This window comes from Catharus ustulatus, chromosome 13, assembly GCF_009819885.2.
Source record: "Catharus ustulatus isolate bCatUst1 chromosome 13, bCatUst1.pri.v2, whole genome shotgun sequence".
Classification (NCBI taxonomy): Eukaryota; Metazoa; Chordata; class Aves; order Passeriformes; family Turdidae; genus Catharus; species Catharus ustulatus.
In genome coordinates, this window is record NC_046233.1 from 7,456,972 (window position 1) to 7,481,411 (window position 24,440).

Genomic DNA, 24,440 nt, shown 5'->3' on the forward strand with positions numbered 1-24,440 from the left:
TCCAGGCTCCCAGCGAGGGAGCTGCCATCCTTGGCGTGGATCCACCCGCTCCCAAGACAGGGAAAAGGGACACAGCTTTCACAAAACGGAGGCATCCCTTACATTGCAAAGTAGGCATGTTAACTATTGGCTTGGCAGTGAACCACTTCAAATTATAAAAAGGTATTTGCTTTTTTTTTTTTTTAATTAATAAATAAATACTAGATGATCTCAATTGTACCAAAACTGGATATAAGAAAAAAAGACCTGTGCAAAAATACATATTTAAATATGTACAATCAATTAACAAAATATGTCTTCTGAAATAGGGATACTTCAATATTTATAATAGAACAAGAAATTCCAAAATAAAGATACAAAAGTATGTTTTTTTTCTTGTATAATTCTTTGTTCATCATTGCAGCAATTTTTTAGGTTAAGAAAACTGCAGGAGTCATAACGAGAAGTTGGAAAGACTATAAAAACTGTATCTCTTAAATTAATACCAAAATCTGTCTAGAAACAACCCAGCCACTGCAAATTCAATTTTGCAAGGAAAATTAATTTTAAGCTTCCTTAATTATTTACAGTAAGAACTATGTGACAATAAAAGCTTCAGGAACAATGTTCTGCTTATAACCAAGGTCTAAAACAATATTTAGAGCAGGTCTAGGGCAGGCAGAATTTATGCTCGGACTCTTTGCTCCAGTGGCTCAAGCCCACATGGTGCAGCTGGCTGCACACACAGGCTCTGGAGGAGCAGCCATCAGGAATTCACTTGGTACACACCTGCTTGCTACTGAAGGAGCACAGATTTGCCATTCTGCTTTCAGATCAACGGAACCTTAAAAACCAGAGGACAGTTCGATCACAAACTCATCAGCATCCAATCTTGCTGAATTTTTGTTTCCTTTACCTTCGTTTCTACCAAGAGTCAAATTGCACTTGTGACTGATGCTATCCTGAAGTGGAAGCTCTGCCCCAGGGACTCCATCAGAGCATGGATTTCTCTCCAAACGTGCAGGATTTATTACACTTGGATTTCTTTTTGTGGCATTTCGCTTTGGTTCCTTTTACGTTAAACCAATCGCAGTTCTAACAATCCTTTCAACAGGGCATCCTATTAAATACAAATCCTTTTGTTCCTGAAAAGTTGTCTACTGTTTTTTTGTTTTTTTAAAGTTTGCATAATAAGAGTCTCTAGTACATTGCTTTCTCAGTGTGATCTTTTGTATCAATTCAAAGCTAAAGTGTCTGCATAGAGGCTTCTTGTTGTTTTGCTGTATAACAATGATTTCATAGGAAGTTCAGGAGAAACTGAAAGCATCGTTAGGTAAACAACTAAGCAACTGCTACTCAGAGTGGCTTTGGATTCCCTGATGTACTTACTACTTGCCACCAGAAGGGGAGAAGGCTGGGCTACATGAACAGTTGGACAGGCTCAGATTGTCTCTTCTCAGCAACAGCTGATGCCCCTTTAAGGCAGAAAATAAAAATCTTTTTTGTTAGGATTTCATCTTCCTTTGCTTTGCCCCCTTGATAAAAGTTTAGTCAGTTTTGAGCCTTTACTTGTTTGAAAACTTAAAACATCCAGATGAGTCAAACCATAATACAATGAGCCCTTTGGCGGAATTAATTTTTGAGGTGTTTTGAAGCAAGACAAAATACTTCATAAAAATTGGCTGGATTATACAAAACTCTAAAGCCCTCCATGCTCATAAAGCCTGGGTGGGGCTGGGATGACTGTGATGCACAAACTAGTGCTTCACAGTGAACTCTGCTGTCAAATTGGCATTTATTTCAGAATTTTGACTAAAAAAAATAAAATCCGAGTGTAGAAGATGTCGCACATCAACAATTTTGTTACACAAACAAAGCAGAAAGAAACTGACTTGTATGGTTACTAGAAAATATTTAAATATTTTAAAAACTTAGTTTTAAAAGGGCTAATCTTATCAGCTGGAACAGGAAGACAAATCCAGCCTAATTTCACCAATACAGGTATTTTTTTTAAAAAAACAAAGGCCTGTGGTATACAGTATAGGTCAATAAATATGTTCTTTGGGCATAGTTTTAGAGGTTATTTGCCTTTGTCTGTATGATATTTTTGGAATTTTTAAGGAACAAAATTAACTTTTCTTCCACAATAAAATCTCATTCAAAAGAATAGAAAATAGGTTTTGTATCACACAAATATGTCATTTTTATACTTGTTTTCTGAGCAGTGGCCTCAAACAAGTTTTTCTGGTTTTGTTGGGTTTGTTTTGTTTTAAACTCCTGATAGCTTCTTATCCCAAATTACCTGCAAAAGGCTGGGCAAAACAGACTATTTTTTGAATTGTGCTATTTTTTATATTCCATTAAAGGAACGTTGCTATAAAAACACTAAAGCCATATTCCCTTCTTGAGGGCTTCTTTCCATTGTGCCTCACACATTTTTCCCCTTGTCACGGGGTCCTCTCCATTGAGGGTGTCTGTCTGGTTAGCTATCACCTACAAAAGACACCATCAGTATAAAAATAAGTCCACAGTAATGTTTATTTCCCCCCAGAAAACATTCGTTTGCCCAGCCAAACTATGTCAAATAGTGGCAAGATGATGTACTCCTGTAAGGAAAATCTCACAGATTTGTAGCAAACAGTCCAGACCACTGTTAACACTGATAAGAGCAATTATGTGGCTGAACTTCATCCAGTGTCCATTTCTAGAATATTCACTGCTACAGACATGGCTTCAGGGAAATTCCTTGTTTAAGTGACAGTCCAGTAGATTTCCACACCTGAGGACCATGGGAAGTTGGGAAAACTCAAGGCATCTTGGAGTCCAGAAATCCAGATGGAGGTTTTGCTTGTAGTGAAAACTGTCCAGTTTGTTTCTCACCGTGGTGCCTTCAGCTATCAGGGACGGGCCTTCGGCTTGGGGGCGAGAAAAGAGACAATGATCAGTGAGCCAGGCCCTCAGAGGCACTGAAAACAAACATTTTGTGGCTATCAAGGGCATATTTGGGGGAAAATCTCAGGCACAAAGGTAACCCTGATAACAGGAGGCTGGCCTCTCTGAGCCTTGAAAATCCTCAACTAAACTCTTCAAAATTATAATGGTCTCAAGCATGTTTTCCTTCTCAGTTCACTCAAGTTGTATTTATCTTTTACTTATAATGCACAGTTGAAATAGTAATTATTATGTAAGTTCAAAAATAAATTCAGCCATCTGAAGGCTTTTTTGTTATTATTAAGTAAACACACACAAAGGTGAAAATCTTACTCTGTGGCTGAAACTGAAAATTAAGAAACTACTCTCAAAAAGTTCTCACTGACCTCCTGGCTCTTCAGCTACAGAGATTTCAGTTTTTAGAAACCAAAGTTTCTTGGATTTTTAATCCTGAATACTACTTTTCCAGTGAGATTTGTTTTAAAAAAAATCAAAATCCCAAACTAATTTTTAAAATGGGATTTTACATACTCCTGAGATCTGCTTCTTTCATAGCGTATCTGTTTGCCTTACCAACTAAAAAGGTTTATTATCTGATTTATTATATTTAATCTTATTATTGCTAAGAAGTTAGTCAATGACACCTTGGGATAATAGGCTTATTTTATCACAGCATCACAGTTCTGTTATCAGCATCATTATGTTCCACTATGTAGAATGACACAGAAACAAGGAGTCAGGCTGAGGCACACAGCTCAGTTCCACGGCAGGCTGGCAAGATTCACTTTTAAAATTATGGTTTAAAAATCAGAGGAATGAATTTTATCTGAAAGCAATTCACAGGCAACAGCATCTAAAGAACGTGAAATATCCCATGTAAGGTTTATTTCCTAAAGTGTAGCTTTTTAATTTAGAACATTAAAAAAAGTCTTGCATGAATGTACCATAAGAACATTCAAAATGAGTACAGGACAAAGAGAAGAACCACCTTTCACTTGAGCAGAATCTGGAACTGGCTGTTCAATACTTAACACATGTACTATAAGCATGTGAGGAGGCATTTCATGCTGGCTTAGTTTGAGACAGGATTTCCTACCTGATGAAACAGAGAATTGTTCATCAGTCCTTGCGTCCCTGGGATTGCACCAGTGTGTTTTGCATGAACATTGTTCACCGATGTCAATTTGGCAACTTTGTTTGATTTGCTGCTGCTGCTGTTGATGCTGCTTGAACCAGGTGAGCACTTTCTTTTCTTTCCTATTAATTTGTCAAGGGAAGTATGTGAATGTGAAAAACTGCTGTGTGAATTTACAGTCAGCTCACTAGACTGATGAACAAATGGCCCTAAGGAGAGCGTGGAGTCGCTGCTGTTCATCATCACACTCATTCTCTTTATGGATTCTGCAGGGCTCCCGGTTGGAGGCCCCCTCCCTGATTGGTCATGTTTGAGGCTAACAGAGTTAGCTTTGCTAGTCATACAGTTGAGGCCAACGCTGTGGGACGAAGCTGTCACTGAGGGATGATAGGAGGTCCCAGAGTTTCCAGAGTTAACCACACAGTTTTTTCTAAAGGACTCTGTGGAATGAGAAGGTGCGAGCAGTGCGGAACTGTTTTTACGCTTCTTTCCTGAGCCGCCGCTGCTACTGACGCTGCCGGTGCTGTTACAGGTGCCACTGCCAGCAGAAGATTCCTTAGGTTTAAAAGATTTGCTGGATTTCATTTTCTGAGGTTTGCTGGGCATAGGTGAAGGTACAGAGGAAAGCACTGTAGGTGTTGAAGGGGAAGAAGACACTTGTCTTGATTGCATACTGCAGACAGGATCCACTGCACCCAGAGCAGCGGGGTTGGCATTTAGTGTCGTCCCATGGGATGGTACCGATTTGTTGTTCAGAGACACACAGGAAGGAGAGACCAACGCTGGCGATGACATAACCGTGGTGGGCAAGAGGAACCCTGCTGCACTGACACTGTGCTGAGAAGCAGGCATCAGGTTTGTCCGATGGGGGGCACGCACTGATGCTGTGTTACTGGATGCTGGAGGAATTTTCCTGCAGGTGAACAGGAAAACAAAGATAAAACCTCTCATAGCCACCATCCTTCAGACTAATACTCAGTTTAATAATGCTGCCTTAAAATGATTGTATCTTGGGGTTGATTAATGCCTTTGAAAGATTTTATTAAACTGATAGTTAATGGTTGCAAAAAATGTAAAGCACAGATCATCATCCTTCAAGCTGAACACAAGATTGCTGTTCTCAAGCTACAAAAACAAGGTTCCATGTACTTCTACAAACACCAAGAAGAATAAAAACTCCTTCACTTCTACTCACTTCCACATCTGTGAATTAAGATGCTTCTCCAACATGTAGTCAAGTGCACATCGAATGTGGTTCCACCGCTTGTCGAACACGTAATAACCTCTTCCAATTTGCTGACTACCAAATGTGCAAAACTGAAAAGACATGATTTTTATTGGTGTTTTCTGCTTTCAGTGACAATGCTCTGAATGTCAGTTTTTTAATGAAAATAAATATGCTTTTAGATGTTTAAGTAGAGGATAAGAAAATATAAATTAAGAGTTTTTACACCTGTGATCCAACAACTATTTAAAATTTTTGCCCTTGGTATATTAAGATAATTTTCTTGTTTCCTGATACTCCCATACTTAACAGAAGAAGCCAAATTTGAGCTCCTCTGATTAAACAGAAGGTTAGCAGTATGTCTGTTTATGTATAAACATTATACACACACACATGTATTTATGTAACATCTATTTCTGAGGACCTACCAGCTATCAGCTAGAAGTCTGTTTAAAAAAAAAGGATATAATTTGACATCCAGGCTGGGCAATAAATTTGCTTTAAGTTATATTAACTTTTGCCAAAATTTAAATATTAACATACCTTACTGCTACCTTTAATGTGACGTTGGTAACTGGAATAAAAAAATGTGTGTGGGTGTGGAGGGGGGAGTCCAATAAGAAAATTGCACCAAAAAGACACTGTTTACATGTCCTTATTCCAAAACCACAGCCCTTTAGAGCAGTTACCAATTTCATCCTTAGTATTCTGGCATTTTGGTTTCATTTGGATTGAGGAAGAGAGCTATGAACACATTTTTTTAGCATATTTATTTTGCAACTAGTTAAACCTTCACCGCCTACTAGGCCACAAAATAATTTTCTCAAAATAGAGGGAGGAAAAAAAAAAAAAAAAAAAAAGGAAAAAAAAAAAGAAATCACAAACCCCACAGAAAGCCACCTGTAAAACCCCAAAGTAACTTGTTTACACAATTAGAGCCAGAGAGAGACTGAGGTTAACTTTGAAAACGTACAGCGGCTGGTTGAGGATGATGACCTGAATAATGACAATCCAGTTTTTCAACAGGCTCTTCTTTTTCATCACATTCTCCCTCATCACTGGATAACCGAGATGCTGGCTCAGCTGCAGGCAAGGGAGGGTGTGGGGACTCGTGGACAGAAGGAGACTCACTGGGGGCATTTCCACTGTGCTGGGCTGGACAGCCTGGAGGCCTGGGCAAGGCAAGCAGTAACCAGGGGTTATTGAACCAAGTCCAGGTAAAAATCCCACCCTTTAAGTGCTTACTACTACTGAGAGAAAGAAATCTACATTAACTGTTGTCCACAGTCTTGTAACTTGCCAAGGGGAAGGACAGAGGATGGTGGTATCCCTGGAAAAGCAGCGTTGTCCAGTTGTTGCTCAACCACTTCTGCTTTTCCTCCTGCAAACACCAACCCTCCTTGGCAGGAGCTACCCTCAGCAGGTAATTGCTAATTGCAGACAGGCACCAGGCCTGGAGCAAACACTCCCCATGCAACACATCCACATCACTCCCTCAAAATCCACCTCACCAAGCTCCCAGTGCCCATTTCACACCATTGCATCTGCAGATTTTCCTTACCTTGGAAGACTGGGGGGGTGAGGTTTGGGTTTATTAGGTAATAAAGGCTTTGATTCTGTAAGAGTAACTCCATGAGAATTTTGGTGCAGCTCCTGGGAAGTTTTAGTAGGTGAGGGATGTGGTTCCCTGAGAGGGGGCATCTGCTGATGATGATCCGAATGTCGAAGAAGTTCCTTTTCCCTGGTTTTGCTTTTGTGCTCAGCTAATAACACATCAAATCGTTTTCTTCGACCCTGTACAGCCCTCCGCTGGGTTAAGGAATGTGTCTGCAGAACCAGGAATAAATCATTAATCGCAGGCTATGACATTTGTGGAAGTCAAACACTCAAAATGTGTATCTAGAGCTCAAAACAGAAAATCATCACAGTCCTGGTTTAGTAAACAAATGGAACTACGACTTAAAAACAAACTTTAAAATTGCTTGGTGGATAATTATATCCTTGTCTGATACAGAGTAACAGAACCACCAATTTGGTAAAAAGCTTCTTTCAAACTTCTTTTTAAAAACCAAACTGCCGAATTTTTAATAAGGTTAAGACTAGAACCTGTTTTTACATTGATATTTCAATTGCCAACTCCTGCAAAACCAAAAAGAGAAAATATTTACTTTCACTTAAAAAAATATTCAACAATATAACGTTTAAAATCAGACTTCTAATGGGAGACCTGAAAAATATTTATAAAAGTACTGTGCTGCCTTCTATAAACTAATATATTCCTTGAAAACCAATGCAATCAAATAGATATTGAGGAATTCAAAACATCCAGCTGAATCCAGAGTCAGGACTCAAAGTTCTTTGAATGCTCTGAACACTGCAGACAGTAAGATGTGTATGTGTATAAATGGCACCAATCCTGAGTAAGGTGAAGTAAATGGAAGCAATTTTTCTGAATTGTTAAAGTCATACACAATACCTTTTTAATATGGCACAAAGGGTTTGATTTAGTTCTTTTTAGTAGGCATGAATTTTTATCACATAATTCAGACACAAATAGCAATTCCAAAAAATATTTTATGAGTGGTATATTCTAAAGAATTGCTGAGAAATGTTTTCAGTCTCTCACTTGTGATTTGCCCATTCCTCTTGTAAAATCTTGCAGCTTTTCCCTCCTCTATTAGCAAAACAATTTCCTCCCCTCCGTAATTCCAAAAGGGCAATGTGTTCAAGTTCAGTTCCTCTGGGTCATTCCTGCCAGTTTCATTTACCTTTGTTCTGTAGGTGGTTTATTTACCAGACATTTCCCAAACTGAGGCTAGAGCTGCTTTGCAGGAAAGCAGCAGAATATTACACGAGTGCAGGGGATCTGGAATCTTGGTTCCTTGGGAGCAAGTGACAGCCCTCTGTCCCCCAGGGTTTGGAGACAGAGGATACAATTTGTCTGACTGAAAGTTTTTATGATTGTTGAATTTAGAGTTTGACCTCTAGGCATGCTCCATGGCTCTTTCAGGAGCTGGCTGCAGCAGTTCATCCAGCAGCATTAGCATTTACACAAATTCCTACCAAGAACCTGCTGCAGACTCTGCTGGGGGAAAGGGTGTAAGAGGGGAAGAGCTTGAATTATTTAAATTCTTCATAAGCAATATTTTCAACACTTATGAGGAATTTTAAAGTTCATGATCTACATCCTGAAGGTTACCCCCCAAAGAGGAACACGCTGGTCCTGTGCTACCTACATGTGGAGTAACACAGTTTGTCTCATGTCAACATCTGTGTTTAAAGGGTTTATACAAAAATACAAATCTCCAGGTTATTTTGAGAAATACTTTCTGAATAAATAATTAACTGAACTTCAGAAACAATTTCTTCTTGGTTCTGGGCAACATGTTTTGAGACATACAGTGGTCATTACCAACAGCAAAAATTTGCAGTTCTCTGTTTTCTGTCATGTTCATCAAGAATTTGAATAAAAACTTCAGATAATCTTATCCTGATTCAGATATCCTACCTTGCATGTTAAAGACCTAGTACAAGGTTTCCTGGTTTCCACATCAATGACACCACAGTATATATCAGGATCAAATTCTCTCTCTGTCAAAGACACAGTATTGAAAAGTTATCAAAAGACATTTTGAAATATTAACATTTAGTTTCATTCATAAAAATTAATCATATTGGAAACTTTTCAAATATGACATAAGCAAATGTACCAATAAAAATGCACAAGAAAATTGCACAAATGAATTTTTCTACACTCTCAGCAAGCTCATAGTGCTGAAATACAGATCAAGTCTACAAACACCTGTGAGTGACCTCAAAGGAGGATTTGATGCTGCCTGTTAGGAGTAGAGATCACCATTATGGATTGTGACAAACAAATGGTGGGTTTTTGCTTGTTGGATTTGGTGTCAAGAACTTTTCTATCATTCTATTAACACTCAAATTAATTCTGTTAAGTGTGAAGAGCAGACTGGGTTTCCATTTTTGAGTTTATGAGGTGCTAGTTGTTCTGTTTTTTGTGTACATTTGGACTGTCCATATAGAAGGAATGAAACTAGAATATGAAGAGATAGAAGAGTGTAATTTTAAAACTGTCAGAAATGACAGGTATTTGAGATCTGTACAGGTTTCTGAAATGAAAAGCCAATTTCAAGGTATTTGCATCCTTAAAGTGTATGTCAAATTCAAATTATAGACTTAAATTATAATATTTAAAAACTCTTACTACAAGTCACAGTATTACAGTTTTAATTTACTTCTGGAACTTATTTCCATATATATATCTACTAAGAGGAATATAGCTAATAATAATTTTAAAAAAATTACCTGACAATCTTTTATGTAAAAATTTCCTATTATTCGTATTTTCTTCAGGTTTCTTTTCCAAAAATGGAGGCACAGAGAGAAGACCTTTACCATTCAGTATCTGTCCAGGGGAAGGCAAGGGTGGCTTTGGTATTGAGGGACAATTAAGGCCAGTCTTTATTGAGGAACTCACAGTAGTAGAACAAGTTGGACCAACAGCAGCTTTCAGTTGGGCACCATCTATCTTTGGATGAATCTTTTCCACTTTGACAGATGGAGTCATACTGTTATTTATGAAAAACAAAGAGAGAAAAATTGAAAAATAAAAGCTAAAATATGTTGTTATTCAACAATATTCTGATCTAGTCCCAATATAAACGCAGACCTTCCTCCTATTATCTTGTCAATTTTCACATTTTTTATGATGCCCATAATCTCTTCTGTCCTCTTTTCTCTGACACTTCAGAGTGTCCAGGGACTCAGGAACCATTATTTGTATTCATGGACAGAGAGTACCACTGCAAACTGTCCAAAACAACTGCAATGGGCCCATTACATCCAGTGAAAAATGCACCATTCTGTAGCAGTAAATTATATCAGTAGTGCTGTTATCTCTCATGTGCAGGTCAAAAATCACCTGAATCAGAGCTAAAACTCCCTCATGATCAAAGTATGCAGATTACATCAAAGAATTAGGAGTCTCTAGCGAAATGACCTTTATCCATGGTGATTTAAGATGCAGCTTTGCAAGAGTTCTTCTTCAACGCAGATATGAGAATTAACTATAATCTTTGACTAGGATGTGGGAAAAGATCTGGAGGAGTTTAAAATTATTATCTCCTAAACCAAAAACACTTTGAAACAAAAGGAAACTTTACTTGCACAGACACTGCTATGTCAAGAATGCCATTTAACTCTCTTTCAAAAGACATACTCACATTTTGTCATGGGGAACTTTGCTGTGCTGTACCGAATGCATTAACCTGTTGTTTCCACTGATCTGCAGCTTGTCTTTGGGTGATTTCAACAACTTGGAATTTGATGATGATGCACTAGTACCTCCACTGGATGAACGATTGCTCCCACTTCCACTGCTACCTTTGTTTTTTGACGGGAAAGATGAAATGAGGGAAAATACTGAAGAGGAGGGAGGAGTCAAAGGCGGCTTGCTGGAGGAGCTGTGTCTTCTTTCTGAAAGAGTGAAAAGGGGTTTTAAGCTCCCATATAGAAAGAATTTGTAAATATTTATGTCATTTACTCCATTAACATTTTTCCTTCATTGGCTTGGGAGGTTCCCTGCCACACACAGGGCACAGAGGATTCAAGCCTCTCTGTAATCCATGAGGTTCAGTGCTCATGTTCAGTGTGGTCTCCAGAGGGCTACTGGAATCTCTTTGGGCTTTGGGAGCTATGTATCTCAGCCACTGAAGAATTAACAAATAAGAATTACCTGTAAGTATGTCTCCTAATCAAAATTATATTGAATCCAACATTTTTCACTTTTACTTCATGACAAACTTTTGGTATGATCGATCAGACCTCCAGTATGCAACACCTCTGAGAACATGAGCTCAAATATTGACCTACATGGGTTTTTTTGAAGACTGGCTGGGCTTTTTCCTTCTTGTTTCTATTTAGTAGCAGCATCAAAAGTAGCAACAAACACTCTTCTACAAAACCTGAGCATCTGAATTCAGAGAGGTCAGATTCTGTCACTGGATGCGTTTTTTAACACCAAACCATGAAAACTTCCATGTTGCTAGCACCATGTCAGGTAAAACAGTGTCTATTGTAAAGATAGTTCTTCAGAACCATGAATTCTCAAAACACCTGGTAGCTTCCAGCTCTGCCTACACAGACATGGACGTGTGCTCACTGATACCTGTGACTCCTCGAGGATCTATGTAATCAACACCTACTTAAGAGACTTCTGGAAACCAAATAAATGAAAACCACAGATCTAAGGGACACAAGAAAGAGGTGTGTCAGGGGAGGCAAAGGCAGTGGTAACACATCTTTTGCAGCCAAGTATTGTTAGAGGTGCCCAAATCCACCACCATCAATCTCAGGATCACCTTACAGATTTTGACTTAAGTGAACCGTGGAAGCAGCAGGTTACTCATGAAGCTACAACTACAGCCAAGAGTGACAGCCAAGTCCAGTGAAGAAGCCTGTAAGGCTCTGGGAAATGTAAATTAGTACATCTGTGTTCTGCTTATATGACCTATTTGGAAGGAGCACTTGAAATGTGTTCATCAGCTCAGAAAAATAAAAATAATGAATGAATATAGAGCTGGGACTAAGAAACTGAACCAACTCCTGTGTGTTTCTCTGTTTAACTGCAAAAATGGGTGCAAACCACCTTCTGCAAAATTTTGCAAAATACTTATCACTTCAGAATGGGTAATTATAGTCGAGAAATCAAGTGTGAAATGCCCAACAAAAATACCAAGCAAATTCAGTAACTTATCACCTATTTCAAGAACAACTGCAGTATTTAAAACCACTAGTTATCCACTTAGTTTTCTAGAACCAGCTGCCACTGAAGAGTCTGTAAATGAAATATTTTAGAGTATTTATGTTCTAGTAAATGCCTGTGCTTCTAATATGACGCAGTGCTTATTGCCAAATGGCTTTTTATAGCAATGGCAAGAATCCCTGAGCAGCTCTGTTAAGTTACTGTTTGAGGGCCATTAGAGTCCAGTGATGCTACACCCTGTGAGATAACGAGAAACATTACTCAATACTCTTCCACATTCTGTGTATTTAGAAAATTCAAAATCCAAGTGGCTATCATAGTTACAAATGATCTCCAATAAGCCAGTGAATGACTATGCAATCCTTGGGAGTTTATGGTGACTTTTGCTTTTTGAAGGAAGTGAGAGTATTACTTTCTTGAAAAAAACCTAGCAGATGAAAAGAAGGGACTAGAATAAAACTGACAACCTCCTTGTATTCCATCATTAGGAAGAAACTACACAAAACAATAATCTCATCTGTTTATCTGGATGATAGAAATATTTCTCTTCTGGCAACTGTAACTGGCTCTGTTCTGGTACCAAATTGAGATTTGCATGAATGTTCAGCAGCACCAGGCTGAACTCACAACCAAGTGAGTTTAATAGAAAGTGTTTTAAATTGGCAATAATGAAAAAAACTACCTAAGAGAACTCAGGCTAATGGCTGATCACACACAAGTTTACAGTCTACCTGTCAGAGAGGATTTCCATACACACACACACACACCCAGAAAAAAACCCATCAAACAAACTTCTAGAATTCTGGGACGATTTCTGAAAGAGATATTGTAACAATGCAGGGCTGTGAAATCTTCACTTGCCACTTCTGCTGTCTATCAACAAAACACAGAGAATTTTCAGCTTATTTTTCATAACCTGCCTAGACCTATTTTTTTTGTTGACATACATACAAACTGAAGCAGGTCTGCTACTACAATTTGCTTTTAAGCTTCAATCTTTTTATAATATTCATGATCTTAAGTAGATTTCACTTAAGAACTGTTTTGCAAACCATGTGAAAAGCACTGAAGTCTTATCCTAATAGAGAAAGTTGATATTATTTTTGAAACCAGACATGTTAAGAATTGCACATTTGATCTATTGAATATAGTTACTGACAGACTGACACAGTTTTTGCTGGAAAAATTACTACATAAACTGTCACTGAATAATCAAGACCACCATGATTTTTCGGTAAGCATATTACAATAATAAATTCTACTAATCTTCTGCCAATTTAACTTTCTGAAGAAGGATTGGACTGAGTTAGAAAGCTGTGAAGAGAGATGGCATCCCAGCAAATGACGTCTCTGCTCCAAACTAGAAGCTGGAAAAACACAGAATCTCAGTGCTTTAGCTGAGCAAGTATTATATATGCATCAGGCCAAAGGATGCAGGACTTCCCGGTAAAATTGATATTGATAATATAAATCTCTTCCAGAGTTTAAAAAAAAAAAAAAAAAACTTACACCTGCCCCCTTAGTCCAGCTGCCAATTTTCTTGAGTTTAAAAATTCAATTTTGCATTGTCTATTTCCTGCTAAACATGCAGCAATCTCTGACAAAATGCAAAAAAATAACCTGGAAGGGGTAAAAAAAAAAAAAAAAAGAAAAAAAAAAAAAAAGAGAAAGCTTCTCATCGTCTTTGGCTACTACTGCTTATTCTTCTATCAATAAGTAAACAGTTGGACGTACTGTGATTCCTAACTCATTGCTATATTAAAAGATTATACCCTTTTATAGCAAAAAGCATTTGATTTTTCATAAAAAGCCACTTTCTTTGATTCATGCTTACAAAAAAAAATTTAAGAAAAAATTAACGTAAGAGCAACAGCACTCTAAAATTTTTAAGACATCCCTCCCAGGTCTATGCTTATTTCCCAAAAGCTAGCAAGCATTTTGTGGTGTTCATTCTCTCTGGGCATCAATTAATAGCTTTGGGCAGCAAATACAAGATGTACAGATCAAGTTTCATAAACCCATTTTTTTTATACCAACTCCTTACATAAGTACTGGGCAAAAAGTCAAAGTGCCCTGTGTCAGTGCTGGTGCAGCTGCAGTAAAAATGAAGCACACCCAGGAGAACACACACGAGTTTGGTTCAGTTAGACATGCTGGAACTTCAGTGAACATTCAGAAAAAGAGTAAATACAAGTTAAGAGTATTGTGCAAAATAAGTGTAAGAGTACTCCTCAAACTATAGGACTAGATGTGTATATTGATACAAAGAATAAAAAACCTTTTTGCTTTAGCAATTGTTATTTCATGTCTGCATCACAAAGTTTAAACATGATAATCATGACACTTAAACTTTCCTTTTCTCCATCATACTGAGCTACTGTGTGACTTGTCATTTGAGAAATTTTGACGGGCATACTAAAACAAACATTTTACCTGAGGATAAAAAATTTATTTCCTGTCAGTAAGAGTATTTAATTCCTAGAATAATGGAGAGCTAATTGACTTGGACAGTTAATTGATCTTCTCATTTCTCCAGGAAGCTCAGATCCATGACATGACAGTAGAGCACAGATACTGCTATGGAAGGGCACCTCAACATAGATCCAAGTTTTACCCAGCAAGCAACTAAAATCCTTTTTGCATCTAGTCCACCAGCACTCTGATCTCACCATGACAAACATAAAAAAAAAAAAATAAGAATTAGGTCCATGAGGATTTTGCAGGAGAAACTGGGAGCTAAAACAGTCACAGCAGGCAAATTACTATTCCTTTGCTGCCACCCTGGCAGGGTGCAGCTGCTTGGTCTGTGCAGGAGCTTGATCTGCTGCCCAGTCACTTATTGCTGCTTCATTATCCTGCTCTAATCACGGGACCTAGATACCAAGGATTCTGCCTTAATCTTCCACTGATGTCCCTTTAATCATGCCATCAATTCTGTGCACACTGTAAGTCAGGATGAGGTCACTCCATCTTCAACCGTGTGGTGTATGACCTTACACATTCAGCTGAACAGAGAGCAGCTGAACAAAGTCATCTTCACTCCAGCAGGAATGTCACAAAATAGAATATTTATGGAGCCCAAGCAACCACTTTGACAGACCAACAAGGCCTGATGGGCACCAGCACTGTCTGTCATGTCCTGAAATACTTTGTCTTACTGTTTCATAAAAAAACATTGGTTTGCATGTGGCAGCTGATATTATTGTTTGTCACTTGGTGTTAGCAAAACCACAAGAAGCAGCCAACTGATAGTCACGTATGCTTGTGGCACTAAGAAACAACCACACATAGTATCTTTTAAACAGATAATGGTCAAGCAATACTGATGCAACATTATGTCTTGCACTTCCTCACTTGGGAAATATTCAGCACACGTTTATAGTTTGCCTAGACATTTATTTTGGAGAATTAAAATCTACTCACAAGTTATCACTGTGCAAAATATATTAAAGTTGTGTTAAATTATGTATAAGCAGGGTCAGTTTTGTCACTGCCATTGAAGAAAAGAGAGGGAGAAATGCAAAGTGATCATCTTCACTAGTAAGATTCTGAATGCCAACTTCAGTATTTTTAAATATTTCAAAGAGGAGGTAATTATTTAACTATTATTTAGGATAAATTATGTTTTTTAAGGTATAACTACAGCATAGCGAGGATGGTTTTAATTCTCTAGTAACATACACTACCTGGGCAGGAATACCATCTCCTCTGTGTTACCTGCTGCAAAACAGCCCCAAACCCAGCACACCTCCCTGACATTCAAGATTGCCACCACAGGAAAGAGAGTGAGCAGCAGATTGCAAACACATATTAAGAATGTAACAATAAATTAATGTATTTAAATAAATAACCTTCAAATATCTCCCTTTCCCAGCTGCTACCCCTCCACAACCAGTTTTTTCATTTTTCCTTATTTGTTACTAATCCTTTCAAAACCCCCTTGTAGTCAGCACACAAGTATTTCTGTAATCAATTTCCACAGGATTTAAAATTCCTCCCTAAAATACACGGATTTTCCCCCAAGAGATGTAAAACAGCCTTTGAAGCATCAAGCACAGTGCCATCCCAAAGCCTGCAGACAGACTGGGGTTTTCTGTGTTGTGTAGTGGCAAACTGGAATCAACAACACTCCCATCAGGTTTGTTTGAGCTATTCAGAGCTCCCTCACACCAGTAAAACTCTTGAGAACAGTGTGGGAAATCTTATAGAAGCAGGACACTAAATTATTCATAAAGCAGAACTACAAGCAAAAATGGAGCCAGGGAGACCAACTGCTGGAATGTCTCCCCTCTTCACCCAGAGCAGGATGCTCACCCCATCCTCCTCCTTGTTCAGGTAAACCCAAATGCAAGAGTTTCAGCATCTTAAAAACACTGTGGTGTAACATCCAAGCTCAAACTTCTGGTACCATTCCCCAGTGAACTTGCCAAGAGGTGTGGTCAGTAACTGTTCTGTAAATGTGTTAGGCACTGAAATAAAATACGGCAAAGTTATTATGGAAGGATAGCAGAGTGTCTTAGATGGTAATTGGGCCATGGAGAGATTATAACATCCATGCTATGAACACTAATCTCTGTGTAGCCTGTTGATGACATGACAATACCTGCACTGTCTGATTAAAGGTATTCAATAAGTTATTCTTTCACTATTAAAAAAAAATTCTTATTTGAAATAAACTTCAGAAAAGCCAGAGTGATGACAAACAAGAGCATCAAACAGAGGTAAGCAGTACAGATCAGCAGTGTCTCAAGATGCACTGTGGGTCAGCTGTCTCAAAAATATAAGATAACAGTTTTCCAGCTTATGTTTACCTTGAATAACAATAAAGAAAAGCTTCAGTTTTTCAAAAAAAGTATAAAGCTAATTCAAAATAAATACCACAGCCCAAAATTGAAAAGTTTTTATCAAACTTTGGTAAACAAAAGATTCCTAAGGAATGGTGTGTTGAAAGATGCAAATAAAAAGGGAAGAACCACCACCTAATTTCTGCTGTTCTCTCTCTCTGCCCACTCTACCCAGAAATTAGATTTACAACTTTAAAACATGTTCTTCCTCTTCAGCATCAATAGTGTTCCTCAGAACACTTAATCACATACTATAATACTGTGCCATGATTTCAGATTAGCTCACCTATCCAAATGCCTGCCTGGCTTTCATCTTCCTAATATTTCTATTCACATCAGATTGGGAATTAAATGGTTTCCCCTGTAACTATTTCTTTACACCTAGAAAACTTAAATGCTGTATGTTGACTGTCAGACTCAGTTCTGCTACAAAAGAAAAATGCTGACAATGAAAACTTGCTTAAAAGCTGTTAGTGAACCAAAATACCAAGGGGGTTATGTTAACTCAAAAAAGTTCTGAAGATGGGTGTAAAGAAAGGCCTTGAAATGGAAAGCTCTCCACACAAGAGATCAACAAGAGGGAATTGACTTTGTTTTGAGCATGGAAATAGGAGGAAATATCACAGGGTGTACACAAAAATAGTGATGTTGGCTAAGGAAATCACGTTCTTTGATTAAGAAATTAGAGGATAAAAAGACACTGAGCACAAATATTTTTCTTATGTACTACATGACTAACTAGTGACATCCACTGCCACCATTCAAGAGCTTTGTAAGATTAAAAGCTAAAATATAAACACGTATTTGAGCTGGCCATCTACAAAGCCCCTCTCTGCTGATGGAACTGAGGAGGGAGCTGCCAGGGTTCTCTCTGATGTCACACCCGTGTCTCACCTGTCCCTGCACACCTACAGATGTGACAACCCACGTGCTTCCCTTTGGCAAACAGCTCGCTCTACAGAGTGCCCACCTGCAGGAAAAACTCAAGAAATGAGAACAGCATGGGGTTCTGCCTGCACAGCTAGCACCCCTCTTCCTCTTCTGAGATTTTAAGCACAAAATTTTTAACTCTTTCACAATGGAAAAGGATGGTGGAAAGCAAATTAGTGGTATTGCAATATTTTTCAAATTTCTAAGATTTGAAATCTCTAGAAATGCAAACATTCAATTTGCAACATCAATGGAAAACAACTTGATTTCTTCTTTTAAGTCAAATCCTTACATTACTTTACCCTAATTAAACATTTTTAGGCATCAGTAAGTTTTGAAGAATAAAAAAGGATCATTGCTGCTTATTTCATTATCATTGGTCAATCATAAATGGCATAAAACAACTGTTTTCATGTTTAAAAACACTGACCATGTTAACTTTACACTAATTAAAAATTTACTGCAGCAAAATCCTAGGGAAATCACTAATGCAGTCAAATGAGGGCACAGACCTACTGTGCCTGCACAATAGTGTCTTTCAAATTAAATATTACCAGCCTTTTCACACTTCCTTTTGAAAGAATGGAGCAACGCTGTAATTAGGATGTGCTAACTAAAATGTTTGTGCAGTTTAACCTTTTAAATGAAAAACATGACTGCACTTGACACGGGCAGGCTGTGGCTGCATTTCCCATTTCCTGCGGGGCTGAGAGCAGCACAGACCCTCCTGCCCACAGCCAGAGCTGCGACCGCAGCGTTTGCCCTCTCATTTATACATTACACGGGTGAGCACACTCACAAAAACACGCCAAAACGGACACACTCGTACTAGTTTCTTTAATTAACATTTTGATTAACAGCTGCCCATTTAGCTAAAGGGGTTGCAATCAGCTGTCTAATGTTTGGTTGTTATTTTTTTTCCTCTTGCCGGTCTGAGCTGTGGTTTTTGGGGATTGTCAGGGGAATCACTCCAGGCCCGGCTGCGGCTCCGGAGCTGGGAGCTGCGGGGTTTGTCCCTGCCGTGGCCAGCTCGCTGCTCCTGGAGCAGTGCCACACGGCTCCGGTGACATTTCAGAAGGGCTCACGGGGCCGCTTGCAGCGCCTAATCCCCGGCTGTGGGATTTTCCACACAGCGCGGGCAGCGCTCGGCCCCGTCCGGCCGGGGAGCTGCGGGCCGGGCCCGGGGCACGGGGCAGGGCCTGGGGCACGGGGCAGGGCTCGGAGCCGTGCCCGGCCGGGCTGCCCCACAGGCCTGCTGCCAGCCACGGGCACGGGCACTCACAGCCGCGCTGCCAGGCTCTGGGAACGCTCCCGTGACTGCCACAAGAGCGGCCAGCCTTGCCAGCGCCGCCAGGGCCATCTCAGCAAACGTGGCTGTCACCAGCCTGGGGCACCCACCATGCCCAGAGCCGCAGTTCCATGGTTATCCGTGAGTGACAATCCCTGCCACCCCACTGCATACTCCTGCTGTGCTTTTCCAGCTGCAGAAATTTACTGCTGACTGCCCTGAACTTCCAGATGAGTCTCTACATCCTAAGTCTCCACACTCTGAGGTCTGAATGTCAAGGTTTTGGATTTCCACCCAAAACCAGCGCACAGACGGTAAAATCTTTAGCAAATGATTAATTTCTGGACCATTTCCTAAGTAATCACTTATAAAAATTACATATCTGCTGACAAAAGGAATAGGAAAAACCAGTTTGTGGCTTTTGCTCTTATTTTAAGTTACCATAATCAAAGCTGAAATTTTTGGTCTTCCCTCACTTATCAAATTACACACAAATTCATTTTTAAAACCAAGCAAATGACTTTTTCACTAGAATAAGAAGTTTGCCAAGAAGAGAGGCAGCTGGCTTGTACAAACACCTTTATATTAGCACCAGTGTGTCAGCATAGTACTTTTCTTCATTAAGAAAGTTTAAACAGAAGAAGGGAGAACCATTTCAGCAGAGTGGGCTTTGTTAGGGTTGGAGCTTTTTTTCTTTATTTAAAGAAACTTGCAGAAATCTGGAGGTTACTGCTCCCATTACCAAGCTTACAAATTAATACTAAATCCTAAACCACAGATACTAAATATTAATGTTCCCATGTCTATGCACTCAGAGTAGAAGACAACAACCAGCTCCTCTGTGGCTCCAAATTTCAAGAAGTTGACAGCTCATGACACCTATCCATTAGTTGTTAAGGACAACTGAGGAATACAAAGACATTTCCTTGGATTATGCTGTTTTTAAAACACTACTCCTTCCACCACTAAAATTAGTAGCAGAGGCATGCATGTTTTTGGAGGATTTGTTTCTACTGCACACTCCTCTACTTCACACCCATAATTAAAACTGGGTAAGCCTCCAACAGATTTCAGTGGTTCACAAAATTCTTAACTTCAAAATACTATGTGAGGAACCAGCATTGATGTACTTGTTAGAAACTAGAATTCTTAGTCTTTGATTTGGCCCATTCTTATTTTAGAGACAAGAGGGCAAGTAAGTTTTATTTTGTTGCTTATTCCACAAATAAACTGACCAAGATGAGGCAATGTAATTCCCACATGGAACAATGCAGAAAGCTGTCTTCCTTCTGGGTAACAGTGAGGACAAAGAACACAACTGCTAAGAAACCCCAGCAGCTGGGCATCAAGGCAGGAGCTGGAATGGAAGGGAGAGGCATGACGGGACACTCGCACAGGGAGAGAGCAGCCTTGGCCCATGGGAAAGCACACAATGGCACACTGAATACAATGGGATTTTTTTGCCTGCCTATGTTATAGCAGGAGCATATATGCCAACTGGCTCAATCCATGCATTTTTACCTACTGTTTTCCAGTGTCTAAAGGCTTCTGGGTAACACAGTAAATATGCACAAGGTTTCACCTTGAAATGGATTGTGTGTGTCGCACAGTGAAATCATGTGCTGCCAGTCTACTGTGACAAATGCAGAAGTAATTTTACTCAACGTAGTAAAAGCAACCCATTATGTAAGGCAATGAAATTAGTAAGTTCTTTTCCTGGTACTAAATATTACAAGAGGTTTTATTTTCTATCAACAGTACTTGAAGCCATTGAAAAAAATCCCCAAAACATCAACAACATTAGATTCAATATAAACACTCATACCATCAGTTAATACCTGAGTTCAGAAGCCTAAAATTAGCCCTGCAAGCTGTGATAATGCACTGTGCAGATCCATACACAAAGAACACCCACCCACCTGCGCACGCCGCTCGCTCCCGGGAATGAGGCTGCAGAGGAGACTCCTGCTCTGACATCAGGGCAGTGCAGGAGGGAGAGAAGCAGTCTGATATGAATCTCTGCAGAGAACCTAATTTCCAGGTCTTTGGTGTTACACAATCACCCAAGGACAACTTGAACTGTGCCAAAAGCATTGCAATGGAAGAAAGTTTGCTTCCTACTACTCCAGATAAGGAGCAGCATCAACCTCCTCATTTTAAAATTTCCTTATTGAACACACATAACACAAAAAGGTATTTATATAATTCATGATGCTATCACTACACACACACACACACACAGTAGCTCCCTGATATGAATGAGTATTGCAGAATGTCAAGAAACTGAAAACAAACAAACAAGAATAAAGTTGGGAGGGTGGAAAGAATCCAGAAGTTGAAGTATCCTTATCCTGCACACTTTGCATTGCAAGGAAAATTGATTTTAAGAATAAAAATTCTCCAGCCAATCTTTTACTTGCATTACATTCCTTGTCTGGTTTTATAAAGTGCAATAAATGCAGCTCTATCACATCTCCTTCCACTTGTCTACATGACAGTGTTCTGTATTTCAAAATTAGGCTTATTTTAGTAAAATTGAAGAGTTGGATTTGAAATGGTGCCCTCCCACCCCCTGCTGGAAGATGTCCTGAAGATACTGGTGTTTATCATTAACAAGAAAAGCAGCATTCAGACAGCAAAGGTAGGAATTCTTGGTGCTCTTACAGAAGGAAGGCAGGACGATCTTTTCTGGCTGGACACCATGAGCACATTCCAGCTCAGCTGTGCACATGTCTTACTAAATTGGCCACAAAAAAAAAAAAAAAAAAGCAAAACATGACATGAAACTTGCAGCTATATCTGTGTACAGAGCAGGAGGTGCTGCAGTGGGAGAGGGATGGCAAAACACACAGGACAAAGCCACAGACAACCAGGCTTGACTGTCTTCACTGCATACATATTAAGACTCACTTATCCTTTCTCAAAATCCAGCAAACTCAGGCACCAATTTCACAACCACTTTAAACTGGCTGGTGCAAGCTAATACTGCCACAGGCAAAAAGCATTCCTGCCCTCTCCCCCAATCCTGGCCACTCAGTCTGAGCCTCTGCACCATCTGCTCTGTCCACAATAAAGAGCAGAACCATCCTCACTAAGGCCGGATGGTGTCACAAACCAAACACCTGCTTGTGCCAAAGCTGGCAGTGAACTGGGAGAGGACTAGCAAGAATTAAACTGTGACTTGATCCCAGGGAGAGGGCTGCAGGGTGTAAGAACTGGGCACAAAACCGAATGATCAGTTTGCCAGTTCTTGGAATCTTTGAGGGGCGCATAGAAAAAAAAAATCAGACTTCCAAGGAATTCCATCTGATTGATATCAACAGTGCATAAGCTGGGCTTGCTTACACTGCAGCCTGCTTATGTTTACATTTAGTACTGTCTAAGATGATTTTGTTGTAAATATTTTGCTTTAAAGAGATTGTTTAGTTATTGGCTACTATTATTATTCTTCCTGGAAGGAAGAGAATAATGGGCCTTGAGCCAACAACAAATATCTTCAAGTTGATCAATTGAGGACTCCAGTGTGGTTACTTAGAAAATCAACTTTGCAGCTATGGGAGGTGCAAGGAAAGAACCCCCTTTTTGCTACATAACACCACAAAGCCAGCCCTAGTAAAGGAGCAGGAAAATCATAAAAAAAGTCATGCCCTGCCTTGTATTTGGAAATGAGTGCTGTGAAGTACCAGCATGAATTAGATTCCCAGAACATCCAGAACCACAAGGCAATGGATTTTGAAATACGTGGATTTTTTTTTTCTCTAGCAGCTGCCACTTTGCAGAGTGTTTTACATGCTGCAGAACAAAACAAATATATTGGGCAAGATTACTGGTTTTGATGTTTTCTTTTCCAAGTGAGCAAGCTCAGAAGTTCCTCAGGTTTCAGAAAACTGGAGCGAGTCCAAAATAAAATAGATGACTGAGTACAGAGGAACAACTTGACAGGCTTGTTGGTGCACAATCAAGTGACAGCATTTTATGCCTTAGTATCAACTCCACTTATACAACATGCTTGTTTACACCAGAAATACAAAATATAACTGCTACTCATGTAGCACGTGTGTACACACAGAATGAAGGTTTCTGTACAGAATTATGTCATTTCCAGGGACTAAAATCAGGAAAGGACATTGAGTCCATTACAAGTGTACAGCCACAGCTATTGTGAATCTCTGCCACCTGGACAACTGGGACAGGCAGAGGAAATAGCAAACAGCACAGGAGCTCTGCAGGGATTTCAGCACATAACTGTCAGCTCCAGCCTCCCTGGACACGTTCTTGCAATTAGAGAAAAAGGGGATGAGTACAGCCCTAAAGGTCAGTGCCCATCTTTAATCTGAATAGAGACCAGTCCTACAAACAGAAAAACTTAGCACTGACCACTTCCTAGGTGTCATTCTCAGTCTGTGGCAAGCAAGATGTGAGCATCAAGCCTTGCAATACCATACACATACATAAGTTTATATCATTTCTGTGGCTATTAAAGCAGTCCCAGGTATTTTTAGAAGCTAGCTGGTAGATTTTTTTCTTGACCCACATGGTGACCTTTGGTCAAATAGTACATGTCACAGTGATGGGGAGGGGACTGAACTGTGGCAGTTTAAAAAGCTTTCCTCTGACCTGAGAGGCCAGGAGAGAGCCAGTGTGGCATCTTTCCAGGTATATACATGGTTACATGTGGCTTGACAGAGGCTGCAAGCCAAAATGAAACTGAAGAAAACGAGTGCTAGCTAGTCCCATGCCAATAAGCAGGGTCAGAGCATTTACAGAGTACTACAAGGCTTCTCATTATAATCCAGAAAAGTGAAAGAAGTAAAAACAATTACTCCAATTACTTCATGAAGCCCACCCTAATACAGCAGAAAATCAAAACGCTTAAAAACTCAGGTGAAAACTTCAGCCACATAGTAACAAAAGAAACAAGGTTGTTTTTCCTCTCAGCAAGAAGAGCCATGAATTCCATGTGAATACCATATGTACCATCACACAGTGATGAACAGCTCTTAAAACTCTGTGTACATCACATAAAACTGACAGCTCCAACCCAGCTCTACAATAATCCACAAACATCGGGAAGTTTTAGACTCAGAGGTGGAAGGGTGCCCTGAAAGGGGCACACCTTCTACCTAATGCACAGAATTCACCACAATGCTCCACAGAAACCAGGGCTTTTCCAAAAGCCAGACATGACAAACAGGTTCTTTGCAACCAGCAGGGTCACACAGAGAGGACACAGCACAAAACAACTCCTGGCCTGGCAGAGGGAGAAAATGCTGTGGGGTAAAAACATAACAAGGTGATGTGGCTAAAAGAGAAGCTTCCTTTCA

The 24,440-nt window shown here is 39.5% G+C and overlaps 1 protein-coding gene across 6 annotated transcripts in view; it reads right to left on the reverse strand.

Annotated features, from left to right (window-relative positions):
• Positions 1-1,555: 1,555 nt before the first annotated feature.
• The window catches only part of ATXN7 (ataxin 7), an 82,498-nt gene continuing 59,613 nt past the window's right edge, over positions 1,556-24,440 (reverse strand). For all 6 annotated transcript variants that reach the window (XM_033071302.2, XM_033071305.2, XM_033071301.2 and 3 more), the window contains 8 exons: positions 10,514-10,766; positions 9,597-9,859; positions 8,779-8,861; positions 6,832-7,097; positions 6,244-6,442; positions 5,241-5,362; positions 4,007-4,958; positions 1,556-2,894 (listed from right to left, as the gene is read on the reverse strand). In XM_033071302.2, coding sequence (XP_032927193.1) covers positions 2,877-2,894; positions 4,007-4,958; positions 5,241-5,362; positions 6,244-6,442; positions 6,832-7,097; positions 8,779-8,861; positions 9,597-9,859; positions 10,514-10,766 — 2,156 coding nt within the window. In that variant the 3' untranslated portion in view covers positions 1,556-2,876. The remainder of the gene's footprint in view (positions 2,895-4,006; positions 4,959-5,240; positions 5,363-6,243; positions 6,443-6,831; positions 7,098-8,778; positions 8,862-9,596; positions 9,860-10,513; positions 10,767-24,440) is intronic.